The sequence below is a fragment of the Halteromyces radiatus genome (genome assembly GCF_025201355.1).
Source record: "Halteromyces radiatus strain CBS 162.75 chromosome Unknown BX664scaffold_1, whole genome shotgun sequence".
Taxonomy (NCBI): Eukaryota; Fungi; Mucoromycota; class Mucoromycetes; order Mucorales; family Cunninghamellaceae; genus Halteromyces; species Halteromyces radiatus.
This window is the reverse complement of record NW_026251687.1, coordinates 960,415-986,941: the sequence shown is the minus strand read 5'-3', so window position 1 is coordinate 986,941 and position 26,527 is coordinate 960,415. Positions and strand designations below refer to the sequence as shown.

Sequence of the window (26,527 nt, the reverse complement as noted above, 5' to 3'; positions counted from 1 at the left end):
AAAAAAAAAAGAAGAAACGGAGAGGGGTGAAAATCAAGATTGATTGTAACAATTGAAGATTTGAAACTTTGGATTTCCAGACCCGACTTTCTTTTTGTTCCATTTTACATTTATGCAAAACCAAAAAGGTGATGACTATCTGATTTTCTTAACAATGATCCATTCATTTTACCTACTAGTAATGTCATATCATCAAATGATCTCTCATCTTTCCTTTTTTTTTTTTTGGCATTGATGATATATATATTCAAAAGGTTAAGACAATCATTTCATTGTATCAGTGGCTGCAAAAATGAATTCACAGATGTGATATTATAACATTGACATTCTTTGAGAAGGAAAAAGTTGTTTTTATACTTTTTTTTTTTACTTCCTTGTTAAGGCTGATGATCTCACATCTTTTTTTTTTTTTAATGATAACGCGTATATGTATTTCCGTTTCTTTTTTTAAAACGCTACAACAAGGGTGATGGAACTGAATGAAAATAGATCACTTTCCCAATCGATAGCAGTCGCGCGTGGCGGCTAAGAAAAAAAAAAAAAAAAAAAGACCGAAACCCCATAATTTCACAGCGTAGTTTCTATTTTTTTTTATTTTTTCTATTCCTTGTTTTCCTTCTTTTTTTTTTCTTTTTTTTTTTTTTTTCTCTCACTTTGTTTTACCAGTCATCAAAAAGTGCGATTACCTTTGTGGAACAAAGAATGACGTTTTTCAATAAAATCATCGATAAAGCCAGACATCATGGTATTTCTAGTCATCATCATCAACAACAGCCACAACAACAACAGCCACAGCAACAGCAGTTAGAACAACAACAGCAGTTACAGCAACAACAACAACAACTACAACAACAACAGCAGCAACTACAACAACAACAACAACAACAGCAACAACAATTACAACAACAATTACAACAAGATACTTATAATAAAGACAGCACCACGATGCCTGCTTCAGTTCAACAACACACTGTGCCATCCATTCAAGGTAAACAATATAAATTCATGCTTATCCACTTTAAAACACCGCAGTTGTTCACACGTTTTTCATCAACTCATGCACGATTAACATTCTTTTTGTAGAAAATGGTCAACCTTCTGTACATACACCCATCCAAGGTCGGTGATCCAATCCAAAAAAAAAAGTCTTTTCTCATGCTTTTTCTTTTTTTTTTTTCTTCTTATTTAGACTCACAACCATCCACCACTAAACCACGGAATAGTCGATACCAACAATACGATCAACATGTGATGCAACAAAGAAAAGATCGACCTAGATTGAAACTAGATGATTTCCATCTATTACGTACATTGGGTACAGGTTCGTTTGGAAGGGTATTATTGACACAATCTCGACACAATCATCGATACTATGCCATCAAGATCCTCAAAAAGTCAGAAGTGGTTCGCTTGAAACAAGTGGAACATACCAACAATGAAAAGTTGATCTTGGAACACGTTGCTTGTCCTTTTATCATCAATTTATGGGGTACATTTCAAGATGACTCATTTTTATATATGGTGATGGATTATGTTCCTGGTGGTGAACTGTTTTCTGTATTAAGAAGAAGCAAGGTAAAAAAAAAAAAAAAAGTTCTTCTTTCTTATTCATCTCTCTTTATATATAGCGATTCCCAGATCATGTTGCCAAGTTTTATGCAGCTGAAGTGATATTAGCCATTGATTATTTACATGGCAAAGATATTATATACAGGTTAGTTATAAAGTATGGATATTGAAATGGATGTGTTAACTATTCTTTTATTCAAGGGACTTGAAACCAGAAAATTTATTATTGGATGCTCATGGACATGTCAAGATCACTGATTTTGGTTTTGCAAAGTTTGTACCAGATGTTACTTGGACATTATGTGGAACACCTGATTATTTGGCACCAGAAATCATTCAATCCAAAGGATATAGTAAGGCAGTAGATTGGTGGTCATTAGGTGTTTTGATTTTTGAAATGTTGGCTGGGTAAGTTATATATATCTATATCATTCTCCCTTTTTTATAACTATTTATTATTATTATTATTATTAGACATCCTCCTTTCTTTGATGATGATCATCTGAAATTATATGAAAAGATCATTCAAGGAAGAATCAAATGGCCTCCTTATTTTGAACCTTCAGCAAAACATTTATTGGAACGATTACTCACAAGTGATTTATCAAAACGGTATGGTAATTTGAAAAATGGTGCAGAGGATATCAAAAGACACCCTTGGTTTGATGGTGTGGATTTTGAATTAGTGGCCAAACGACAAATCCGTGCTCCTTATGTACCAAAACTCAATGGTGAAGGTGATGCTAATAACTTTGATCGTTATGCTGAATCCAAGGATGAATATGGTAAACCTGCTCCTGATCCACATGCTGACAAGTTTCCTACATTTTAGATATAATTATCATCATTATTTTTTATATTTGTTTGTCTTGTTTTATATAATAATAAAAAAGAAAAGATTATTTAATGACACTTTTCGACGGACTTTTGGGTCCATATCTTTTTTTTTTCTGGGTTATTTCCTTTTTCTTTTCTTTTCTTTTTTTTTTTTTTTTTTTCTCTCTCTCTCTTTGTTTATTAGATGGAATATCGTATATCAAAAAGGCGATTGACATTATTGATCTTGATCATCATTATTTTGACTTGGTTTCTTGTTCTTTTACCAGCAACCAACATAGTACCATCACCATTATCGTTTCCCTGGTATCAACAACCACATCCTTCTTTTACAACCAATAGTACGAGTTTTGTATGGACCAATGACAATAATAGATCTTTAGAGGATATGCTCGCTTATGCAAAACAATATACACAACACATCTTACCACAACAGGAAGATGGTATTCCTGGAAGTGCTTTGACAACAAAGGAACAAGTCATTTCGTTTCGTAACCTAGTACAGTGCTGGACACAACAAGGGAACTGGCAATATCATTCTACATCTTCAGTCTTACCTCATTTTCAAGATCCTCTTTATGGAAGATGTGATCGACAATGGCAGCGACAACACAAGGACAATCCTTTTCTTCCACCTCGACCAGCTACTCAATACCAATGGCGACCTCCAGCTCATTGTCCTTTAGTATCTGATACCATTCATACTACTGACTGGTGTGATATTTTACATGGACGACATATGCTTCTAGTAGGTGACCTTGTTCAATATCAATTACATGATCTTTTATTGGATGCTTTACGTGAAGGACCTACCGTTTGTTACGGTGAACTCAATTGCAAAGGTATTTTTTTTTTTAAAAAAAAAAAAAGATGTGATTTTGAAGGAATGATGGATGGATTTATTTATTATTTTATTTTATATGATTTCGATGAAAAAGATCATACTATTTGCTCTAGACCTAGGAAAGCTAGATTACGATATATACGGAATGATATCTTGTCGAAGCGAAAAAAAGTCAATGTGGCCAATGGACAACCCAAGGTGGATGTGGTAGAATGGCCATTCCTTGGACCATTATCAGCTTTCAAGATTGTTTTATTGAATCGATCACCAGTCATGGAGGATGATATGACGTTTGTGCAACAGTTGGCAGCCACGATGGTAGCTATCCGGAAGATTCAACCATCGGCTCTCATTTTATATAGATCCTCGTTCATTGGGCATCCTTTCTGTGATGAAGCGCAACAACCATACCAACTTGGAACTACACATCGACAACAATTACCTTTTGGATGGAGTGAATATCAACGACGTAACTTATTGGCTCAAGCTGTAGTGGAACAAGCTGGTGGTGTATATCTGGATATGGCTTATAGTTTGGATCAACAACCTGATGGACATATAGGTGGTTCGGATTGTCTACGTTATTGTATGCCTGGACCTTTGGATAGTTGGGCTTTATTATTTTATAATGTGTTTTTGGCTTTGGGTGTACCTTATTAGGAACCATGCGTTTTTCCCGTTATTCGTTTACCCGCCATGCATCATCTCCCCCTCTTTTTTTTTTTTTTTTTGTATGGACTCCGAAGCATGTGATTTTGACACAACATCTTCTAAATTGTATCCCCTTCTCTTTTATATCCATCAATAAAGTTTCATTAGATATTTTTTTTTTGGAAAACATGATTGTTTTATTTATTTTTCATAGATATAGTAGATTAAATAAAATAGTAAACACAAAAGAAATGTATATAGAATAATAAAAAAAAACTTTTTTTTTCAAAATGTATATGAATAAGTAGTGTGGGTGGATGATGATATGAAATGTGTGTGTATTGGGGGGGGAAATTAATCTAGATCTTTTTGGATTTGGGTTGTTGAGCAAAACCATTGGTAGCAGCCTTCTTCTTGAGAGATTTATTCTTGTTGTAGGTGATACGGTAAAAGTTAATGAAGAGCAAAAGGTAAGAGCTCAACAAAGCACAACCAAAGATAGCAGAAGTTTCAGTACCAGCACAAGAACCCATGTTAGGCAAGTAAGGATAGTAGGTAAAGGCAAAGTAAGTGTAAGTACAGAAGTAAATGGCAAACAAATCAATGATGAATTGAACAATTTGCATTGTGGTCAAATAACGTTTCCACCAGATCTTGGCTCCAGAAGCAGTACGGAAGTAGTAGTAGTACATCAAAACGTGCACGGTCAAGTTCAAAACAATAGGTACCCAAGACTAACATAAACAAATAAAGATGAGTGAGATACAAACAATAACAAGACAACTAAAATCACATGTCTTTTCTTTTACTCTCTCTTTCTCTCTCCTTTTTGATCACTTACCACTGATGTTTTTCCACCCAATTGAGTATAACAGAGAACCATAGTAAGACTGTGATGGTAATAATGGAGGAATTCTATATGATAATAAAAAAAATAAATAATTCATTTCCTTTTATGATTTATATATATATATATATATTTACCAAGTTTCTTCTTCTTGAGTACAAGGAAAACGGTATCAATCAATTCCCAGTATTTGACAAGATAGTTGAGGTAATACAAGAGTTCAAGAGGTTGAGTCCAAGCATCAGTAGCGCAAACAGCGTGAAGTAAACCTTTGTGGTACAAAATAGGGAAAATGTTTTCCACCATCAATACCAAGAGAGCACCAGAAACAAGAGTCAATAACAAGTTATGGATTTGGAAGAAAAATTGAAGACGTTGAGCAGGAAAGTTTTGCATCAAGTAACGACCACCAAAGATAACAATAAAATAAGTGATACAACTCATCCATACTAAAAAAAAAAAAAAAAAAAAATAGATTAATAAATCAAGATCAAGACAAGATTATATATACCTTCATTGCCAGTAGATAAAGGAGTAATACCGGGAGTAAAAATGAAATCAGAAGCCTTTTGACCAGTGACAGCTTGGTATGCTTGTTCGAAATAAGGATAAAGACGAATACCAAAAGGTGATTCAGGTGTAAATTGAAGTGACTTTAAAACTTCCATGATTGATAAAAAAAAAAAAGATGATGAAGGAAAAAAAAAAAGAAGAAAAGGAGAAAAGAAAAAAAAAAAAAAAGTAGGCAATGGAAAAAAAAAAGGCACAAACAAATAAGGTGGAGTTGAAAAAATAATTGCTGACAGTTATCCAACAGAAAAGCTTTATTTCTTTTTGGCACCTTGTTATAATATTTATTTTATACTCAGGTTCGGGCTTCCTAACCGAAAAAAAAAAAAAGAAAAAAAAAGAAAAAAAATTTTCCATCCTGTCAATTTCTCATCTCCTCGACATTTGACTGGATAAAAATATATATATAAATTTTATTTTATTTTGATATATTAAAACTAAAATCCACCTTTTCCATGATATAATTGACTTTGCATATATTCTTCCCAAGAGATCATACCACTAAATAATAAATAAAAGATATCCATCATTTTAATATGGTTTATATTAATAAATTTAAAAACTTACTCTCCATCCAAATCATCTTCACCAAGAACATGATCTACCATCAATGTGATATCTTCCAAAGAAACAAATTTAGTAGGATCTTCTTCACGATCATGATCAAAATCTGAGAATGCCGCACGTAATTCATGACCATCCAAGTGACCATCACCATTTTTATCGTGTAAAACAAATAAATAATATATCATATCATCTTCATTCAATTGAGTAGCTTTTTCTCCTTCTTTAGTCATAGCATCTAAATGTTCTTGTAAATGTCTATATAATAAAAATAAATATAAATAAATATTATATTATATATAATATAATATAAAGGTTTACTTAACTGTTTATTCGTTTTATCAGAACCATAATTAGAATGATCTTTTTCATCAAATCTATGAGCTGTTCCTGGACCAGCAGTAACAGTTATAATAAAATAGAATAAAGTAATCAAAAGTAATATAGAAAGTCGATACATTGTAATAATGTAATAGAAAAGAATATTAGAAAGAAAAAAAAAAAGAAAAGAAAAGAAAAAGAAAAGAAGAGCGACTGACGTGGAAGTTTTCATTGGACACTGAATTCAAAATCCAAAGAAAAAAAACTGTATATGCCACTGCAAAATATCACGTATGCCAAAAAAGGAAATGCTATGTAAACAAAGATGTTTTTATTTTCTTTTCTTTTTTTTTTTTTCTTTTCTTCTCTTCTCTTCTGTTTTCCTTTTATTTTTATTTTTTTTTTAAATGTCATGAAAGCTCGTGATACTATTCAAATTGAAAAGAAACGACAAAAGAATCCTTTAGCCTTCCTTTTTCGACATAAACCTTATTTCCTTTGTGGTGGTAGTTATAAACCAGAAGGTAAATATATTAGAACACGATCTATATTACTTTTTTTTTTTGTTAACACGCATTCATTCAAAAAAAAAAAAAAAAAAGTTCCTTTTAGTATCACTGGTATCTTTGGTGCACCTTTGGAATGTGCTGCTCAATGTGGTACATTAACACCTTATGGTTTATCAGTACCAGATCCAGTCAATCGTTGCTTTACAGAAATATTGGCAAGAGGATTACGTGTAGAAGGATTATTTCGACTCTCAGGTGCAGCTATGGAAGTGGATCAACTTCAACAACAATTCGATCAACCTCCCACTTATGGAAAATATTTGGATCTGACCAATAACGATATTCATGCCATTACAAGTGTTGTTAAGAAGTACTTGCGTCATTTACCAGATCCTGTTATTCCTATTGCTTATCATGAACCATTTTTACAATTACATGGTAAAAAAAAAAAAAAAAAAAAAAAAAAGGAAATAATATTGATAATGATTATTTTCGTTATTATAAGCCAATTGGACAGAAAATGATCGTGGTTTAGTTTATGAATGGGCCAAGATGATCAAGAATGATTTTCCAACAACTCATTATCACGTCATGCATTATATTATTTTGGTGGTATCATGGGTTCAACATTATCAACATTTAAATTTGATGAATCCAGAAGCTCTTGCTGTGGTATTGGCACCTATTTGTTCCGGATTAGAAAAAAATGTCAATTTAGGGAAATATGATAACAAACGACAACAACAACAATTATTGGGAAGTGTGGATGAAGTGATGGCTGCCAACTCTAGATGGACAACAGTATGGACTTTATTAATTCAACATCATGATATATTATTAGATCATTGGCGACCATCTAATACTCCTGATATCATCCATTCTGGTTTATGGCAACGACATTCAATACCTACAATAATGATGGAATCTGATACACCTTGGACTCAATCAACAATCACAGTACCAGAAGAGGATTTATTGGATAACTCATCAAAAACAAGTGGAGATGATCGATATGGAGTGATTGTCATGCGAAAAGGCTATAGAGGACGACATATACCTGGTGTAGCAAAAGATGATGAACATATCTATAATGATACCCCTTTACCACCATTACCTATTCCAGAATATCATCCTGAACAAGAAAAGAAGAAACGTCATTTTTTATTACGAAGACCAAAATCTATTGCCTCTCTTCAACCACGTATCAAAACATCTAGTTTATTCTGATTTTTTTTATTTATTTCTGTACATTGTTTTTTTTTTATTTAATATATTTTTACTTGTATTACCTTTTTTGTTTGTGATGAAATAAAGTTTTTTTCTTCTAATGACAAAAAAAACTGATTATCTTACATTGGCTGGGGATAAATAATCAAAAAAAGATGGCCAAGTTTACAATTTGAAATCTCTTGGGCATGTCCTTATTTGGAAATCTAGTTTAGATTGTGTCTCCGCATGGGGTTGATTCATGATTCAGATTATCTATTATGATCCCATCTTTTTTTTTTTTTTTTGTATATAAAATTTCAATTTTTTTCATTCTTTTCTTTCCCTTTTTTTTTTTTTTTTTTTCTTTTTTCAACTTTTTTAATATTTATTTGTTTGATTTTTTATAATATCATGGCTCCTCCTAGAGATAATAATGACACAGATGGTTCTTCCAACAACAATGAACGTGTACGTGAACCTATTGTTTCTCCTTATATGCCCAAGTATCCTGATCCAATGTCCAATGTTTCCAAGTTTAAGATTATTGAATCTACTCTTAGAGGTAAAAAAAAAAATTACTTATTAAGAATGTTCCTCATTCTTTTTTTTTTTTTATTTATATAAATTAGAGGGAGAACAATTTGCCAATGCATTTTTTGATACAGCCAAGAAAGTAGAAATTGCCAAAGCATTAGATGAAATGGGAGTGGATTATCTTGAATTGACATCACCTGCGGCATCGGAACAATCTTACAATGATTGTAAAACCATTTCTGGATTAGGTTTAAAGGCCAAGATCTTGACTCATACACGTTGTCATATGGATGATGCTCGATTGGCCATTGATACTGGTGTAGATGGTGTGGATGTAGTCATCGGTACATCAAGTTATTTACGTGAATTCTCTCATGGCAAGGATATGGAATACATCACTAACAAGGCTACTGAAGTCATCACTTATATCAAAAATCAAGGTAAAGAAGTTCGTTTCTCTACTGAAGATTCTTTTCGTTCCGATCTCGTGGATTTGCTTTCCATTTATAAGGCAGTCGATAAATTAGGTGTGGATCGTGTGGTAAGTTCAAATATATGATGAATATTAAAAAAAAAAAAAAAAAAGAATGATGATGATTGATTTTTTTTTTTTTTTTTTTGATAGGGAATTGCTGATACAGTGGGTTGTGCCAATCCTCGTCAAGTATATGAATTGGTTCGTACTTTACGTAGTGTCGTCAACTGTGATATTGAATGTCATTTCCATAATGATACTGGTTGTGCTATTGCTAATGCTTATGCTGGTAAGTCAACAAGGATAAATATAATATACTCTTTTTTTTTTAAGTTGATGAAGAATATAAGATGGATGATTGACTTTTTTTTTCTTTCATTATTAGCTTTGGAAGCTGGTGCTACTCATATTGATACTTCAGTGTTGGGTATTGGAGAACGTAATGGGATTACACCGTTGGGGGGATTATTGGCACGTATGTACACGGCTGACAAGGCATATGTGAAGAACAAGTACGATTTGACCAAGATTCGGGATGTGGAGAACATTGTGGCCGAAGCTGTGGAAGTGACAGTGCCATTCAACAATTACATCACTGGTTATTGTGCATTCACTCACAAGGCAGGGATTCATGCCAAGGCTATTCTCAACAATCCTTCTACTTATGAAATCTTAGATCCTGTTGATTTTAACCAATCTCGTTATGTTTCCATTGGCCATCGTTTGACTGGATGGAATGCTGTCAAGAATCGTATTGAACAACTCAAGTTAGGATTGACGGATGAAGATGCAAAACAAGTTACTCAAAAAATCAAGGAATTGGCCGATATCCGTCCTCTTAGTTTGGAAAATGTCGATGTGCTACTTCGTCAATATCATTCTGCAAAGGAAACATCAAGTCATTTGGAAGTGTTAGAAACTGTTATCAATCCTGATCAGTTAGCTTAGAACATCCCCTACGTTTTTTATTATTATCATCCTTTCATCATGTTACTATCATACCTCTTGATTATTATAGTTACCACAATTTCTCTTTTCATCCATGTACATTGACATTTTTTTCTTATATATATATATATATATATATATCTTGTATCTACTCAATAAACCAAAAAAAAAAATCTAAATTTATGTTTTACCTTTATTTTATCTATCGTCCACCACTGGTTCTATTATAAGATCATCCTTCATCATGATTTATTATCAATTCATCATCAGCAACACATCTTATTCAGTGTTGTTGCCTGTTTAGACCGAGATGAAGTGACCTATGATTTTCTTTTTGCGCTATGTATTATCGACAAACTGTCTTTTTGATCCACTAACAAAACAAGTAGTCATATATACATCCTTTATTAATGGTATTTGTACGATATGACGATAGATTTAAGTTAAAAAAATGAAATTGGAAGAGCTATGGGTTCGTCCTTTTTTTTTTTTTTTTTTTTTTTTTTTTTTTTTGAAATGTTGGCACTAGTTTTATTGGATGATGATCATTATTGGAGGACAGATGCCACTATTGAACACTTCCTTTTTAATTTACTGTAGAAATTGGGTGGGTTAAGTCGTTATTAAGATAATCAAAAAAAAAAAGTTTTATCTATGTTCGATCCAAATTTGTTGCGATGATGATCATATTTGAGTGAGATAACTAACTTAATTAATGATAAACATGTAGTATAGATGCCTTGATAAATTTTGACTGCAAAAATCCCATTGTCAGGGATATCAAAAGTAAATCGAGGGGAGATATGATGAGATGAATACAACAACAAAACATAACCTAAAAAAAAAGTGATATGTGAAGAATAACAAGTTTTATTGGAATATATTTATAATAATGAATAGATATGTATATATATAAAAAAAAAGAAGGGGTATATCTAAGTGTGTACATAGAGTGGATAAATATTCTAACAAAGGCAATTGTAAAGAGAGTAATTAGGTAAGGGCGATATAATTTTTTTTTTTTTTTCAAACAGGTGAGTCAAGAAGGAGAGATGGAAGATGGCATAGGTGTACGATAGATAGGTGAACGTCCTCGTGCTTGATTCTTGTTATTGATATACTTGATGGCTTGATCTGACAAGTTGTCCCCAAATGATAATAAATCCGACACTTCGTATCCAGTTGCTGTATCAATGTAATCCAATCGAGCACCATTTTGTAAAAGTAATTCTGCCATTGGGAATACCATTGTATTTTGATCATCGTCATCATTCTTACGTGGGTGTAAAAGAGCAAAATGTAAAGCATAGCGGACAGTAGTCATGTTGATATTATTATTACTATGTTCTTGTTGTTGCTGATGAGGATGCTGTGGTAATGGAAGGAAAACACTTGTTGTCCGATCATGTACAAGATTACCATCGATATCCAATACTGGTAAAATGACTTGCTCCGTTTCACTACCTTGCTGAGGATGCGTTGGTATTGAAGACTGTGAGGATTGTTGACCATTGGGATCTGCACCAAGTAACAATGCATTCAAAGCTAACGGTATATCATCCTTGTCCAAGGCATGGAAAAGAAGTTGAAGAAGCGTGTCACTGTGATTATCGAAGGATGATTCAAAAGGATACTTTACAAATCGATGTAATTCATACTTGTCGCGAATAAAGGCTTGTTTTGCTGCACTAGAGTCATTCATGGTCACTTTTTGAAAGTCTTCCCCCAAGTTTGCTTCCAGTATCGCATTTGTTTTGTCGTTTCCTAGCTGCTGTAACATTTTTACTACATCTGCTGTATATGAAGCAGTATCCAAAGTGAGAGATCGAATTTTGCTGATATGTGTTCCCATACTTCGGTGAATACCAGAACAATCTTTTCAAAAAAAAAAAAAAAAAAAAAAAAAAAAAAAAAAGATGAGCACCGATAACATACACTCATATTTAAATATATTCTCTTACCAATACAAATGACAACACCTAAATTCAATGAACACCAATCAGGATTTTTGGCCCCACAGTCAGCACACCAATTGTTGGAGGGATTTTCTCGTAGTAATGTCAAAATAGGTACTTTTGGTTTGTTGCCAGAGATGTCACTTGATGAAGGAGGTGATGTGATGGCATGGTAAACATCAGTAGCAGGGTAAGAGGGAGCACTATGAAGTTTCTTGCGTCTTAATCCATTCAACGCCACAGTTAGAGATTTTCCATGATCCTTCCAGGATTTCCTTCTGTTTCCTTCTCCAGTTGTCGCACGATCCAATAAAGTCTTGGCATGTTCATCATCTACATTACTTGGTACTGTTGGTATCAAATTGTTGTTCGAAGAAAGATCCAAACCTGAAGAATTTCCACCATTCAACGCGCTTTCAATAGCATTACAAATCGATTGAATCCAGCTTTGCATGTCTTCCTGTGATGTTGCTTGATAGACACGACTGAAATGAGGAGTGATCACTTCAAAACAAAAGCGTCTGTCACTATTCCTTGCTTCCCGTACTGTTGCGAAACGTAGGTCGATAGGATCGTTGTGAGGCTCAAGTTGTTTTTTCCAATTGCTGTATTCATAAAGTTGTCCGCCACTGAGGACTGACCAGTGTTTATGCCAAATACTTCCAGTGCCAGGATTGGATTTTGTTGGTCGTCCAGGTGAGAATAAAAATCCTTCTTTACGTCGATTGGCTTGTTGATTTTCATCTTTAGGTATATCTTTGTAATTTGATGAAGGATCCATTGATGTTCGGCGCCTATCAGGAGATAAACATGATGCAGAAGAAAAGCTATTGATACTTGTTGTAGTTTCAGAATCGAAGAATGACATTTGTGACCGCGGTGAGATAGGTGGTTGTTGTTGTTGTTGAGATTTTGATAGATCTCTTGTAGATGAAATACTCCGCCTAGGTTCTTGTTGAGATAAAGAATCCGATGTAATAGTGGTATCAAATTCATCCTGTAAACATTTTGATTCCAATTGACGGCGCTTTTCCAATCGATCTTTGTTGACAATACATTGTTCAGAAGAAGCTTGAGCCATAAGTGAAGCCAGTTCATCCAATCCAGGTTTCCATCGAGCTAAACCTTTTGCAACTGATTGATAAAAATCATATTCCCGTTGTTCAAAAGTAAGTAAATGAAACAGAATTTCTTGTTCCTTCTTGCCACCATTCAGATCCATCAAAAAATTGTAATAGTCAAATCGTACCAGATCAAAGTGTCGCTGCTTGGCAGTATGCTTGGCTTCCAGTTCAAGAGATTTTCGTTGTTCCTTTTTCTTGGCATTATTGTTGTTGTAGTTTGAAGTTGAGTTGCTTTGATCATATGAAGGACAAGTCGATTTGATAGAGAGATACTTGGAGAGTAATGCATAATAATCTTTGCTTTCTTCTTCAAATTGTCGTCGCTTGATATCAGCTGTTTTGATATCCAGATCGTACAGTTTTTGTAAAGGAGAAATGAGTAAAGATTGCATAGAAAAAGCCAGTCGTTCTCTTTGATCCAATAGTTCTTTCCATGCTTGGTCGAGATAATGAGTTGACAGAGGATCGAGACTTGGCATGTCACGTAAAGCATCCACAAAATTGATGTCAGCCTTTAACCATTGTTGTTTCGCTTCTAATGATTGACTTGCTGTTTTCAAGAGACGTTTCACGTTTGCTTTCAGAGCACCTGTTCGGTTTTCTAACTGAGCTAGAGTTGCTCGGAACAAAGGACCATCTTCTAGTTCACGATCAAGATAACTATTATTGCTGTTGCTGTTGCAGTGAGAGCTTTCCATTGCGTGAGATGACCGACAATTTGAAGCCAACCGTTTTGAAAGTTTATAACTATTAGATAAATAGATAAGTTATAAGTAAATCAAAGTAAACGTACAAAGTGAGAAGAAAAATAAAATAATAAAAAAAAAAATATAAAATATAAATATATGAAAAAGAAATCAAACAGAATGAAAAATACCAATATATGTTGCCAAATTGAAATACCGCCAATAAATCCAAACCTTCCTTCTGAAATTTGACCTCTCTTCCCACTGTTAATATTTGCTGGTTTGCTATTGGCTGACTATTGGCTGCAAATTATTTTTCATTTACGCGTTTTTTTTAATATTTTTTTTTTCTCTTTCGCCTTGTTTCTTCGTCTTTTCTTTACGTATGCTATGTTATCGTTTGCCGTTGGATAAAAAAGGTACGTGTTCTGTTTTTTTTTAACATTTCGTTATTGTTGATGCTCATATCATCTTTTTGGGAAGCTGTGTCACAATCTGTGCCCTCTTTCTTTTCTTTCTTGTATCCTCAGGAATAAAGTCACTTCTAGGACATGGCCAGTTTTTTGTCATCGTCAACTTCATCTTCATTACCTAGCATTGACACCAGTAACTACAACAGCAAGGAAAGGTAAAGTGAGCAAGCCACCTACAAAATCGATTGCAGGACCAAATTCACAAAGCGCATCTTCTCCAATGGTTCTATAACTGAATTCATGACAAAGACAACTCTGGTGACTTTGACAAATCTACAAAGGACTGTTGACAAAGTGAAAAAACATATAGATTGGAAGTCTATCAGGTCATTGTTATAATAGAATTACGATCGAATTGATGAGGTAAGATTTGCTTTTAATTATACTATTTTGAATGAAGTTATGCTCAATATTTTCTTTGGATATCATAGATTATAGTTGGAAATGAATTTTGGAATTATTATATGCTCTTTTTATTCGTCCACTCTCGTTAAACACCAACATATCAAGAATATCAATCATCAAAAGTTGAACCAGTTGTCTAGAAAAAATGCTGTTGATCATGCTAGTATGACTCTGTGGATGGAATATTTGAACAACAGGAATTATATTACCCTGCACGTTGTATATACTCATAACGGCAAAAAAAGTAAGTCTTTTATAGAAAATAAATTAATAAAGAGGTCAATTGTATTTATATTTCATTATTATACCTACTTGAAGAATTCATGGATTGGTGTATTGATTCTACTCGTCAAGCTTGCAAGTCTATGGTGAAATTGAATGAATATTTGTTATCTGTATACTGTTGTTTTCCGCTCTCCTGTAATCAACAAACGTGTCCATATTGCTTTTATGGTTACATCTAATGAAATAGTACCTGATATGGTTAGAGTAGATCAAGGCCAACAATAATTTGAATGTACAGCGTGTGATGATTGTATCAGGTCTTCGATCTATCTTCAATGATGGTGTAATTATTTTATTGTGTCACTGGCACATCAAACGTGCATGAGAAAAGAATTTGACATCGAGGGTAAAATGAATTATAAAAAATAATTCATCGTTCTATTATTGTATGTATAACTTACTGTTTTATCTTTATTATATAGACCAAAGGTGATGACAAGTACGAAACTCTACAGTTATTGGATGCAACTCGTATTAAGTTGAATGATATGATGCATGCAGTTTCAAGTGAAATATTTGATCTTTTCCAATCGAGATATAAAACTGATTTCTCTGAATTTTATACATATTTCAAGACTTATTATTGGTACAGCAATGGCAAGATGAAACTATGACCCAAAGCTTTTTGATCTGTAAGTAATCATCTATATTATAGGGTATAGTGTTTACTAATAATTCTTCTTTATTATAGAATGCTGTATTCCACACCAACAAGTTTACGATAATACTAGCAACTAAGTCAATTCAATTGACTCAACCTGGATGGCCGTATCTGGATATTGATAAGAAGAAACTGTTAAACGAAAGAATACGTCAGTTTTAGGAATGTTATTGATGATATCGCTCTCCCCAATCATCACACATCTGGATAATCATGATGATTATTGGTATTTTGTTAGTTTTTTTTTTTTTATTATTGTTGTTGTATATATTCTTCTTTTTTTTTCTTTACAATACTTTATTTGATATAAATAAAGTATAATCATCAATATATTATTTCTACTCTTCATTATTCGTTTGTATTATTGGTAAAAAAAAAAAGTTTTTTTTTTTTATTATATACGCTATATTTATTGTACAAAAATATTCAAGCTAATGTGTGATTCCAGTGTATACCAAATAAAGAGCATATAAGAAAGAATAAATATATCGTCCATGGGCGCACAATAGTTACGTATAGCAATGAATCATAGACTTGATTATTGACTGAATGAAGTTCATATTCATGATAATGAACTAATGACGGATGATGAGATCCAGGTTATTTAGATAGTATTGTTATTTATTTTTTAACGTACTTACGATATCATTATCATATTTGAGTCAAATAAAATAAATAAATCCATGGAAGAACATCTAAAATGTCAAAAATGAAATATGCGGAACCTACTCCAATGTCAGCAGACAAGACAATGTTTTCTTTTTTCTTTTTTTTTTTTTGTTTACTCACGTGTGTTTCGAATGTTAATACGATCATCCGTAAAACTCCATTGAGGAAATCTAAATATTAAAAATGAATTATAGTTTTTTCGTTTTTCTACTCGAATGTTGGTACAATAACGCTTAAACAATATATGAATCAAGCTACGATCGAGATCATAAATCATACAAAAATCATACACCATCATATCATATTTAAACAAAATATAAGAAATCGAACATCATGCATTTCATTTCTAGATTTATCATAATGCATCAAAAAAGAAAGACTATCTTAGAAACCTCTTTTTTTCGTAAACAATCAACCGTTATCTTGTATATATTGGACTCTTTGTCATAAGAGTGGAGTAACCTAATTTAGAAATTTCATCTCCGCCTTATGTCTGTGCTCTTTTTTCTGATGCATTTTTTTTTGTCTTTCTTTCTTTTCCTTTTCCTGTTTTTTTCCTGCCTTTTTTTCCACTTTCTTTTTCATTTTTTTTTTTTTTTTTTTTGCTTACGTATGTTCCTTTTTTTTTACACATTATTACAATTCTCTATACTCTATTATATCTTTTTTATTCTTTTATTATCGTTTAGAACACATCTATTTTCTTTTTCCTTGATTTACTTATTATGGGAAGATTAAACCCAAACCGTTTTGATCAATCAACATATCGGAGAGCTGAACTTCACACTCAAGATCAAAGAAGAAAAGGGTCTCAAGCAACACCTCTGGATAAAGCAGAATGTATCAGATGTATGAAACTGACCTTTCCCATTCGACTAGCCAATACAATCAGGACCATGCAGAACAAGACGAAAGGAAAGAAAAAGCAGCCAGGAAAAGAACAATTCAAGGCGGATCTTTTGAAGCAAGAACAAAGCAAGAAAGGAAAGAAGCTGGGACTGAGAGATCTCTACAAGGACACTGCCAATAAATACAACGATGGTAAATATTTAATACAGAGGTCATATGACTTAACTAACTTTCCTTTTTTTTTTTTGTTTTTTTTACCGTTTATTATTATTATAACCATTATGATAGAACATCCACAACAGCGTGCCGTTACCACCTCTAACATCAGACAGTGTGTTGACACCGAAGCTATTGACTTCTTTGCCCTCTGGTTCACATTCTTGGACGACAATATTGATCATGCTCTGGATGAACATTTTGCATCAATTACTGAAGGTGACGATGATGATGACAGCTCTCAATTCAACTACACAACACCCAGTATAAAAGTGATATCAAGGCCATTGACAGAAATATTGAGAACCGATTTGACAGTGGACGAAAAAAAAGTATTCATGAACACTATTGATCGTTGCCGGGAAGTTGTTTCTGACAAAATGATGGATCTCTCAACAATTTTGGCATTGGACTTAACTAGAAGAGCTACGTAAGTTAAACCATTTTATATATTCAATTGAAAAGAGATTTATTGATCTATTCTCTATGATAGTGGACCTCCTGTTGACATCATGGGAATTATACCTGAAAAAGTGCAACGAAACACTATGGATAGTCCTTTGACAGTGGCTCCACCTTCAAATGATCTGAAAAACAAGATGCTTAAAAATGACTCCATCGATGGTCGAAAATATTCGGATCTCTACTCCAGCAATCACTTACAGCAGATGCTCACTTCAATCACATCCAGTACATCCAGTACATCCGCTCAACAATCGACATCAACAGCTCCTTCTGAACCTTCGTCTTCCTCGTCCGTTCCAGTGCCCTCCTCACAAACCCAACGTTCTGGTTTCTTTGATTTCAACCGTGATGATATGAAAGATGCCACAATTACCCCATCACCTCCTGGAATGGGCTCAATCATGAGTACATACGTCACCCAGTACGCCACCAACCTCAAAATCATGTATGAAGGCAAGTTGACCGATTACATTTTGGGAAAAGCTCTCTATGTCCTTTTACGATGCCACCTCTCACCAAATAAAGAAGAAGAAGGCAGCACCAAGTACAAAAAGGAAACAACAAAGGAAACGACAAAGGAAACGAAAGCTGAATCAAAAAAGCCAAGGTAAAAACAAAAAGAGAAATTAGTTTATGATGATGATTAGCGACTTGTATCATTATTAACTTTTTTTTTTTTTAGCAAACCAAAGTCATCAACTTACGCCTTGTTGTGTCGTCGAAGAAGAGACCAAAATCGTATCCATCGCATTCAAAAGCATGATCATATTCTGAATCCTGAAGCTCTGGAAAGGAAAAAGCGTCATTTAAAAGAATTGGAACAAGTGATTGAATTAAGGAAGACTACTATTACTACTACTGCTACTACTGCTACTACAACTGTACCTACTGGCTCCACCACAACATCTTCTGTTTCCCAAGAAGGCACTGATACCGGTATTGATCCAACACTCTTGTCCAATGAGCCATCCGCGAAACGTTTACAGAAATTAGCAAGACTATTGAAGGCCCTCCTACTGAAGAATTCCCTCCCTGAAGATGCTGATGCCGAACTTCTTCAATCTCATGTCAAATACATCCAACTCAAGGAAATAGAAGTTCCCATTATCCTCAAGTTATATCATTTTTTTCTACCTTTCGTTTTACCTCGTTCATATAACAAAAGCGTGGACCAACATCCGATCTTCCAGTACCCTCTCATCTTGCTGTGTAATTCAATTCTTTATATCACCGATTATCGCAAATTTCAACGGTTACCGATACCAACGAAAAATCCGTCGACACTGGCAGCAATCTTCTTAGATGCAAGATCTCTTTACAATCTGTTTTGCTTGTTAAAATTTAGACAAGGTGGACAACGGATCAAGGCTGGCGAAACTGCTCCTCTGAACTCACTTGGATTCGACGTATTCTTTCATGGTAATGTGATTACTAGTGAAGCAAAAGCTGTGGAACAACGAAAATCTATGTTTGGTGCCTTCTTCAACCTACCATTTATTGAAGAACTTTGTCGAAAGGTATCTGGATATTCCTTTGATTACCGCCTGATCGTTACAACATTTGGTGTGGTACGAATTCAGATAAAAAAGAACATGGCTCTCACTACAACAGCAACAACATCAACATTAACATCGTCGGTAGCAACATCATCTACAGCAACAACATCAGTAGCAGCAACAACTGGTAAAATCGACAGAAAAGGGAAACGAAAGCAACAAGTGGTGATAACAACGGATACAAGCAAGAGACGAAAAACTCAATCCTCTTCTGGTGATGACAAGATGTTGAAGGTCGATGAACAATTATCCAAGTTGAAAGACAATATGAAAGAACCAACAATGGAGCTGGCACAAGTGAATGCAGAAATTTCCAAGATCACCAATACTTTGAACAGCATGGCGGCATCATTTGGATCAGGCAATATTGGCGGATCGACAAAGCAACAACGACAAAAGCGATATAAAAGAAAGAAGCTGGCCCAGGTCGATATATCATCTTTGGTTTCATCATCAACCAGCAAAAACGATTTGATAAAGAATAGATCTCAAATGAAGGCGCGACGTGACAAATTGATATCCCAGCTCTTACAAATAGAGAACAGTCGAAGTCAATTGAAAGACGAAAAGAAGGAAGCATTTGAAGAAGCTTACGTTGAAGATAATGATACAATCATCGCTAATACTTCACCAGTGTTTCAAGCAACCACTTCAGATCAACTTTTAGTAGGCTGTGATCCTGGTCTTTCAACGATGTTACAAACGACTTATGCTGATAAACAAAAAGTATCCTTCCATTTGTCCCTTGACAACCGTTTCCAACCTCTCGAACAATTCTCTCAGGAAATGGATCTTGACGACGACCACAGCATCAGGATAATGATGAAGTTACCGACTTTTCCCATCAGCAGCAAGGATATCGATAATAAGACGATGTCAAAAAGGTCTCGAACAAAGATGAATAATAAGAAGGTAAGAGAAGATATAGCAGAAAATAAATCCAAAGACGTTTCATAATTATTATTTTTTATTTGATATCATAGGCAAACGATGATACTATTATGCAAACTGAAGCTGATCTGGCTAATTTTGCAGTTAACGTGGCATTATCATACAACAAAGAGGCAATTATCAACAAACACAAGGTAAGAAAGAACTAAAGTGTCATTAAGTTCATACGAGTAATCCTCTTTTTTTTTTTTTTTTTTTTTTTTTAATCGTAGAAACAACGGGAAAATGCCAACAAGCTTCGTTCATTTTATCAAGGAAAATGGTGCAAACAACAACGACGATCGCAACCAAGAATGAAGCAACGAGGTCTAAACCATGTTATGAAGTACCATCGGGATAGGATACAATATCATCACTCCGCGGCTACTTCTACCATCAACAGCAATGTCGATCTCAAGTTTTTCTATGGCGCTGCCGGTCGTGGAACAGGTTCAAGAATCAAAGGCTTCCTGCGACGTAGTCAACTAGATGTCATCGCCACTATTGAACAGCAATCAAAGGTATTCATCACCGACGAATATCGAACCACGAAGCTGTGCTGTCTTTGTCATCACGTTGTCAACCATCCTCGCAAACAATCTGGCAAGCTTAATCTTGGGACAGTCATATGTGTGAATCCTGAATGCATTGGTAAGAAGTTTGGGTGTATTGCAAGATCACGGGATGCCAATGCATCAATGAACATGATTATGTCTGGACTACAACAAGAGTTATATGGTTCTGTGCCGTCCCCGTTCCTCCGCTCCTCTTCCTCCTCCTAAATATGAATGAACAACTGGATCTTGGGCTACCTCTTCTGGAACAATATTTTGTGATTATACGACAATTCCTCTTTTTGTAACATATCCCATCCTGGAATGGTTGAGGGTATGTTCACTGTGCCTTGTGCCAGTTGGAAATTTTTAATTGTAAGTACATTTTCATATATCTTATAGTGATCACTCACCACTTCTTTTTTTAAACGCCGTTTCTTTTTTTGGGGGGTTTTTGGGTGGAAACAACTTAGTCCAAATCCAGATGGCATAATAACTTGAATATCATCACCACCATCATCGTCACCATCATCATCATCATCATCATCATCATCATCATCATCAAAAAAAAAAAAAAAAAAAAAAAAAAAAAAAAAAAAAAAAAAAAAACTACCAGCTCTTATCCACTTGTGACCCCATCCAATACCCAAGAATCCTTTTTTTATATACATCACATAGTATATTTTTTTTAGATCACTACCTGCTAGAAATAGTTCTATCCCCGGTTTAGCCCCTTAGAATAGTGAAAGTTCTCAGTGCTATATAAAACCAATAAAATATTTTCTTTAATCCTCATCATCATCATCATCATCATATTGTATATAGTTCATCTTTTTAATGTTTTATATTTTTACTCTTGTCTCTAAGACTTACTTTTTAACTACTGTAAAAATGTTTTATGCATGGGAGCATATACCATATATGGTAACGCGGGAACTCTTTACATCGTGATTGGATAGGATCTTTTTTTTTTTTTTTTTTTTTTTTGCCCTCTCTTTCCCTTTCTTTCATTTGTTATATTTCATCATTCTTTATTTTATTCAATATTGTTTCCAAGGGTTACATGTTCCACCTGAATGGAATCATATCAGGATATAATATAAAATATCACTCTTCCGGTTTTCGTCTTCACAGTAAGTATACTACTGTATTTTTTTCATTGCATATGAAAGCACTGACTCTTTTTTTTTTTTAAAATCAAGAAACAAGCTGGCTACAAGATTCCGTCCGATTGACTATGGATGCCACAATGGAAGTGCCCTTTGGCTGATGATGATTCAATATTAGTAGATTATGTATATATTTAAACTTATGTTTATAAAATACTTATAATCAATCAATTCATCCTTTGCATATGGAAATAAAAGATACCTTTTTTTTTTTTTTTGTCAATTTACTAATTGAAATATGGGTTTTTATGAAGTTTATTTTGTGATATGTTACTGGATATGATAGATAAAATAAATAATACTCTGTGGCATTTGAATGAAACCTATGATGATCTTTGGTGGGTGATGATCATCATCGTCGAATAAAAAAAAAAAAAAAAAATGAGGCAAAGCCAAATTACCAAGCCATAAATGTTAATAAATAATCATTGTTTACCATCTTATAACTACCGAGTATTACTATTGATCATTATCGATATTGTAGAAGTCACTATCACATATGATCACCATTCAATCAAACAGTGTCATTTTTTGAAACAAGTATAAACTTCTAGCTCTAGGTCTAGCAAATAATCAAAAACTTTGAACATTGAAATAAAAAAAAAAAGTAATAATAAAAGGATTGTTTATTGATACAATATGTAAGATTTATATATAAATAAATACAAGGTAACTAAAAAAAAGTGAGGAAGAGGAAGAGTAGGGAATGTAAACAAAAAAATATAATATATTGTCAATAATATAAAAAAAAAGAGAGAAAAGAGGATATAACTAAACATGACGAGGTTTGACAGTATTTTCAATAACAAGATGATCACCAGTTGTATAGAGATTACTAATAGCAGCTTGTCGTTTAACTACAGCCAAGTCGTGTTCACCTTTTTTTAATAGTTGATTAATGATGGCAGGATCGGATTCGTTTTGGTGAGCACGAAAAGCATCTTTTGAACGTCGAATGGCATAAGCTCTAAAGTTGTAAGAAGAGAATTTGTTACCATGTCGTAAGAGGTCACGATATAAAGATAAGACTTGTGTACGAGTATTGGCCATAATAATGTATATATAAAAAGAAGAAGAAAAGAAAAGTGGAGAAGGGAAAAATAACAAAACCGGATAAAATTATTTGAGTCAGAGTGGCGTTCTCAATAAATTCAATAACAGCATCCAATAAGAAATTGAATTTGACAAGAAAGCCGAAGAAAAGGGATACCATATGGATTTTTAATATAAAAAAAAAAGAAAAGGTTTATTATATAAAAACAGACATGATTTCAAAAATAGAAATAAAAGGGAGTATTTTATATAAGAAGGGGGGTCAGTATAAAAAAATGTGTCTTTTTAAAATAAAAAAGCACGAGTATATATATATATATTGGTTAGGGTTTTGGGCAACTCTTTAGTTTTGTCTTCATCGCCGTTTCAATTCAACTTATAGTGTAAAACCCATCGAATAACAATCATAGAAGAAAAAAGTTTTTTTTTTTTCTTTTTCTAAAAAAAGAAGCTCTGAATTTTTTTTTCTTTTTTTTCTTTTTCTTTTCTTTTTATTTTATTTCTTTTTTTTTTTTATTTGTATATAATAATGATAGAAACTATATTTGATATTGAACAACCTCTTCCAAAGAATTCAATTGTTACTTATGATCTACAACCTTCACACCAATTTGTTAACATTCGTACTATATTGGCTTCAAGGAAAAGGAATTCTTCTTCTTCACCCACTCCTTCTAAAGACAATAAAAAGATCAAAAAGAACAAAAAGAATAAAAATTTGGTCTATGATGATATGATTAGTGGTTTACCTTCTCCTCCTGTTGAAAGTCCTATGGCCGACTTTCCTTCTATGACTTCTACTTCTACTGACAATACTCCTCCTCTTACACCAAACACAACTTTTACTATGGATTCTTCTTCACCTCTTGATCAAAACAAGTCAAACTTATCAACTGAAGATATCTTGGCAAAACTGGCAGCTTTACGTGAAGAAAAACATAATCTTTTCCAACTCATGAAGCGATTAGTAGAAGAAGAAGAACAACAACAACGACAAAAACAACAGTCTATAGATCTACAAAAAGATATAGAACAACAACAACAACAACAACAGGAGCAAAAAAAGAGGAAACCAAGTCGCTGGTCATCTTCTAATCCTAGTTCTCTGGAACAACAATCAACTTTTATATCATTACCACAACAACAACAACAACAACAACAACAACGATTTAGAAACAACATGGAAAATAATACACCAAGACCTTTTAGTTCAAGATCCTTCAATCCGCCGGCACGGTCTCATTCATACTTTGGTCAACGGTCTAGTATTCATCGTTCTCACCAACCACCTTACTTGTATTAAAATCTCTCTGTACCCCTTTCTCTTCTCCCATTTTTCCCTCTAGTCAATAGTGAATCACTTTTACAAATATTTTTTTTTATTCTCTTTTTTTTTCAACATAGTTTTCCCTTTGTTATTTAGTCTTCGTTTTTAGTTTTCCCCACTCCCATTGTGTATATGTATATAAATAAAGAATTGTACTATTTTCTCTCTCTCTTTTTTTTTTTTCACTCCTTCCTTTTTTTGGTTTTTTTTGCCTGTTACTCCTTCTTCTGTCTTTCATCCTCCTTATTTAGTTCTCCTCCTATCTTTGGAAAGTGAGTGATCTAGCCCTCCACTGTTAGGACTTTTCGAAATCAAGTGATGATGAACAAAGAATTTCAAACTAGTTTAGTAAACAAAGAGATTTATAAAATGATGATGATTCATATCATGCTAGTAGATTGATATGACTCTTTTGGACATTGATCACTATGATGACAATGGTAATGATCAACATGATCATCATAGCGAATAATGAGGATGGTTTTCTCATGATGATTCTTTTGGATTTCTTTTTTTTTTTTGCTTCCAAATATTCTATTTTTATAGTTTTTAAATGTCATCATCATCATCATATAGTTTGCTGCTTCCTTTTAAGACAATCAACATTTATAGCTCATCCTTGTTGGCAGCAACAATACTATCATTTCACAATTGACTCATAAAATGAATCACCTATGCACACACACTAACCCATAAAACGAATCATACAGAAGAAACCAATCATCTAGACAAATTTCTGGCGGAAGTTCCAGCGAGAGAATTCAAAAGTATATGTTCAGACTAAAATGAAGAAAAACAAAGGAAAGGTGATCTCATATTTTGTCCTATTTTAGGAATATTTATTTGGTAAAGAAAAGAGTGTCTTTTTATTTGATGATGATGAAAAAGAATGATGAGATAATGATACTTTAAAACTAATGAATGTAAAAATGATACTAATGTTACAATGCAAAAGATGTATAAATATAAGATGAATGATGTCTATACTAGTGCAGGTTGTCTAAAAAAAAAAAAGTGGGGGGATGATAAAACAGAATAAAATGAATTGATTTTCAAACCATAAAAAATATATTACATTAGGCTGATGAGATGTCATGATTTTTTTTTCTTGCCAACCAACAATGGAAACGAGAGAAACTTTTGTATTCTTCAAACTCCAAAAGAAGAGCTTGTACGGCAGCATCATAATCTTCAGATGTCATGGACCAAGCAGAAGAGTAGTAAGATTTCTTGTTTCGGTAGGTAGCCTTTTGTACGTCCTGATTGATAAATCCTAGTTGTTTGCCATGAATTTCATCGTGCCATTCACCAATCGGAATATCCCATGTCATATGATGTAGCAATTCCAAGTCAAAATCGTTTTCTATCCTTTGATCAAAAGTCGAGGTATAATAAAAATCCATTCCTTTGGCATGCCATTCTTGTTGAACGAATTCATCAAAAGCTTGTTGAATAGGACCTGGTCGATGATGCATCACATCACATTCTACCCATTCAATATAACCTCCCGGTTTCAATACACGTCGACTTTCCGAAATAATATGATTCCATTGTTCTGTTGTCACTGTTGGTCCCATGGAACGTTGAAAGATTCTAAAAAAAAAAAAAAAAAAAAAATAAATAAATAAAAAAAAAAAGGTCCATTAGGAAATAATTCTATATGTTTTACTTACAAGTCAATAGAATCAGAAGCAAGATCCCATGGTTGATGGATATCGGTTTGGATATATTCAAGATTACTTGGTTGACCAGGTTGTTCAGATACAGATCGAAGTCCCATACCAATCACTCGAGTAGATGGGAGTTGAATAGCCATTTCATAAGCCCAGATACCATTTCCAGTACCAACATCCAAAATTGTTTCGGGTATCATCGTCATTTTATCCAAAGCACAACAGTTTGTATTTCGAGCATTTTTCAAAAGATAGTGCTACATAAAATAAGTAAAAAAAAAAAAAAAAAGGTATAAGAATGGGAAAACGGGAATAAAAATAATAAAAAAAAAAAAGGACGGCGGACTTGAAGTCTCTTCCACCTTTTTTTTTTAAGGCTAAGGATGGGAAAAATTGAGGTTGAACAAAGAAAAAAAAATTTTCATTGTTACCGGACAATGAATCATCCCCATTTATATTATTGTTTTGTTTGTTTACCTGACGTTGTAATCGATCCAATTCACGTAAATCTTCTGGTGATTTGACTGAACTTGGTTTCCGTCTTTTGATATAATGATTGTTTGTTACTACACCTGATGCTGAAGGTCGACGATCTGGTC

At 33.5% G+C, this 26,527-nt stretch overlaps 12 protein-coding genes across 12 annotated transcripts; 7 read left to right on the top strand and 5 right to left on the bottom strand.

Annotated features, from left to right (window-relative positions):
• Window positions 1-858: 858 nt before the first annotated feature.
• On the top strand, window positions 859-2,467 carry BX664DRAFT_288541 (kinase-like domain-containing protein). Its single transcript, XM_051541800.1, has 6 exons — window positions 859-988; window positions 1,084-1,119; window positions 1,190-1,575; window positions 1,629-1,714; window positions 1,771-1,977; window positions 2,044-2,467. The coding sequence occupies exons 1-6, from the start codon at window positions 946-948 to the stop codon at window positions 2,399-2,401; spliced, it is 1,116 nt and encodes a 371-aa protein (XP_051404398.1). The 5' UTR covers window positions 859-945; the 3' UTR covers window positions 2,402-2,467.
• A 91-nt stretch (window positions 2,468-2,558) lies between these two features.
• BX664DRAFT_271668 (uncharacterized protein) lies at window positions 2,559-3,996 on the top strand. The gene is made up of 2 exons (XM_051541160.1): window positions 2,559-3,248; window positions 3,345-3,996. Exons 1-2 carry the CDS (start codon window positions 2,591-2,593, stop codon window positions 3,908-3,910), a joined length of 1,224 nt encoding a protein of 407 aa, XP_051404397.1. The 5' UTR covers window positions 2,559-2,590; the 3' UTR covers window positions 3,911-3,996.
• On the bottom strand, window positions 3,965-5,445 carry BX664DRAFT_319669 (GNS1/SUR4 family-domain-containing protein). The gene is made up of 4 exons (XM_051542984.1): window positions 5,260-5,445; window positions 4,886-5,197; window positions 4,743-4,816; window positions 3,965-4,635 (listed from the first exon to the last, which is right to left on the bottom strand). Exons 1-4 carry the CDS (start codon window positions 5,414-5,416, stop codon window positions 4,261-4,263), a joined length of 918 nt encoding a protein of 305 aa, XP_051404396.1. The 5' UTR covers window positions 5,417-5,445; the 3' UTR covers window positions 3,965-4,260.
• A 208-nt stretch (window positions 5,446-5,653) lies between these two features.
• On the bottom strand, window positions 5,654-6,422 carry BX664DRAFT_319668 (uncharacterized protein). The gene is made up of 3 exons (XM_051542983.1): window positions 6,209-6,422; window positions 5,886-6,140; window positions 5,654-5,819 (listed from the first exon to the last, which is right to left on the bottom strand). The coding sequence occupies exons 1-3, from the start codon at window positions 6,340-6,342 to the stop codon at window positions 5,756-5,758; spliced, it is 453 nt and encodes a 150-aa protein (XP_051404395.1). The 5' UTR covers window positions 6,343-6,422; the 3' UTR covers window positions 5,654-5,755.
• Window positions 6,423-6,551: 129 nt separating this feature from the next.
• BX664DRAFT_319666 (Rho GTPase activation protein) lies at window positions 6,552-8,049 on the top strand. The gene is made up of 3 exons (XM_051542982.1): window positions 6,552-6,727; window positions 6,806-7,150; window positions 7,218-8,049. Exons 1-3 carry the CDS (start codon window positions 6,616-6,618, stop codon window positions 7,937-7,939), a joined length of 1,179 nt encoding a protein of 392 aa, XP_051404394.1. The 5' UTR covers window positions 6,552-6,615; the 3' UTR covers window positions 7,940-8,049.
• A 229-nt stretch (window positions 8,050-8,278) lies between these two features.
• On the top strand, window positions 8,279-9,902 carry BX664DRAFT_7602 (homocitrate synthase). Its single transcript, XM_051549729.1, has 4 exons — window positions 8,279-8,483; window positions 8,551-8,996; window positions 9,081-9,219; window positions 9,316-9,902. Exons 1-4 carry the CDS (start codon window positions 8,333-8,335, stop codon window positions 9,876-9,878), a joined length of 1,299 nt encoding a protein of 432 aa, XP_051404393.1. The 5' UTR covers window positions 8,279-8,332; the 3' UTR covers window positions 9,879-9,902.
• Window positions 9,903-10,731: 829 nt separating this feature from the next.
• Window positions 10,732-13,786, bottom strand: BX664DRAFT_354338 (uncharacterized protein). The gene is made up of 2 exons (XM_051547738.1): window positions 11,840-13,786; window positions 10,732-11,753 (listed from the first exon to the last, which is right to left on the bottom strand). Exons 1-2 carry the CDS (start codon window positions 13,653-13,655, stop codon window positions 10,918-10,920), a joined length of 2,652 nt encoding a protein of 883 aa, XP_051404392.1. The 5' UTR covers window positions 13,656-13,786; the 3' UTR covers window positions 10,732-10,917.
• Window positions 13,787-14,194: 408 nt separating this feature from the next.
• BX664DRAFT_309854 (uncharacterized protein) lies at window positions 14,195-15,629 on the top strand (the record flags this gene model as incomplete). The annotated part of the gene is made up of 8 exons (XM_051542530.1): window positions 14,195-14,271; window positions 14,308-14,410; window positions 14,459-14,479; window positions 14,627-14,765; window positions 14,840-14,889; window positions 15,229-15,392; window position 15,462; window positions 15,498-15,629. The coding sequence occupies 8 exons, from the start codon at window positions 14,195-14,197 to the stop codon at window positions 15,627-15,629; spliced, it is 687 nt and encodes a 228-aa protein (XP_051404391.1).
• A 4,738-nt stretch (window positions 15,630-20,367) lies between these two features.
• On the top strand, window positions 20,368-21,069 carry BX664DRAFT_319655 (uncharacterized protein). The gene has a single exon (XM_051542981.1). The coding sequence runs from the start codon at window positions 20,467-20,469 to the stop codon at window positions 20,932-20,934; it is 468 nt and encodes a 155-aa protein (XP_051404390.1). The 5' UTR covers window positions 20,368-20,466; the 3' UTR covers window positions 20,935-21,069.
• Window positions 21,070-22,478: 1,409 nt separating this feature from the next.
• Window positions 22,479-23,010, bottom strand: BX664DRAFT_319653 (uncharacterized protein). Its single transcript, XM_051542980.1, has one exon. It carries the CDS (start codon window positions 22,923-22,925, stop codon window positions 22,647-22,649), a length of 279 nt encoding a protein of 92 aa, XP_051404389.1. The 5' UTR covers window positions 22,926-23,010; the 3' UTR covers window positions 22,479-22,646.
• A 437-nt stretch (window positions 23,011-23,447) lies between these two features.
• On the top strand, window positions 23,448-24,426 carry BX664DRAFT_381478 (uncharacterized protein). Its single transcript, XM_051548966.1, has one exon. The coding sequence runs from the start codon at window positions 23,458-23,460 to the stop codon at window positions 24,229-24,231; it is 774 nt and encodes a 257-aa protein (XP_051404388.1). The 5' UTR covers window positions 23,448-23,457; the 3' UTR covers window positions 24,232-24,426.
• Window positions 24,427-25,331: 905 nt separating this feature from the next.
• BX664DRAFT_253893 (S-adenosyl-L-methionine-dependent methyltransferase) lies at window positions 25,332-26,128 on the bottom strand (the record flags this gene model as incomplete). Its single annotated transcript, XM_051540332.1, has 2 exons — window positions 25,332-25,848; window positions 25,929-26,128. 2 exons carry the CDS (start codon window positions 26,126-26,128, stop codon window positions 25,332-25,334), a joined length of 717 nt encoding a protein of 238 aa, XP_051404387.1.
• Between the last annotated feature and the right edge of the window lie 399 nt (window positions 26,129-26,527).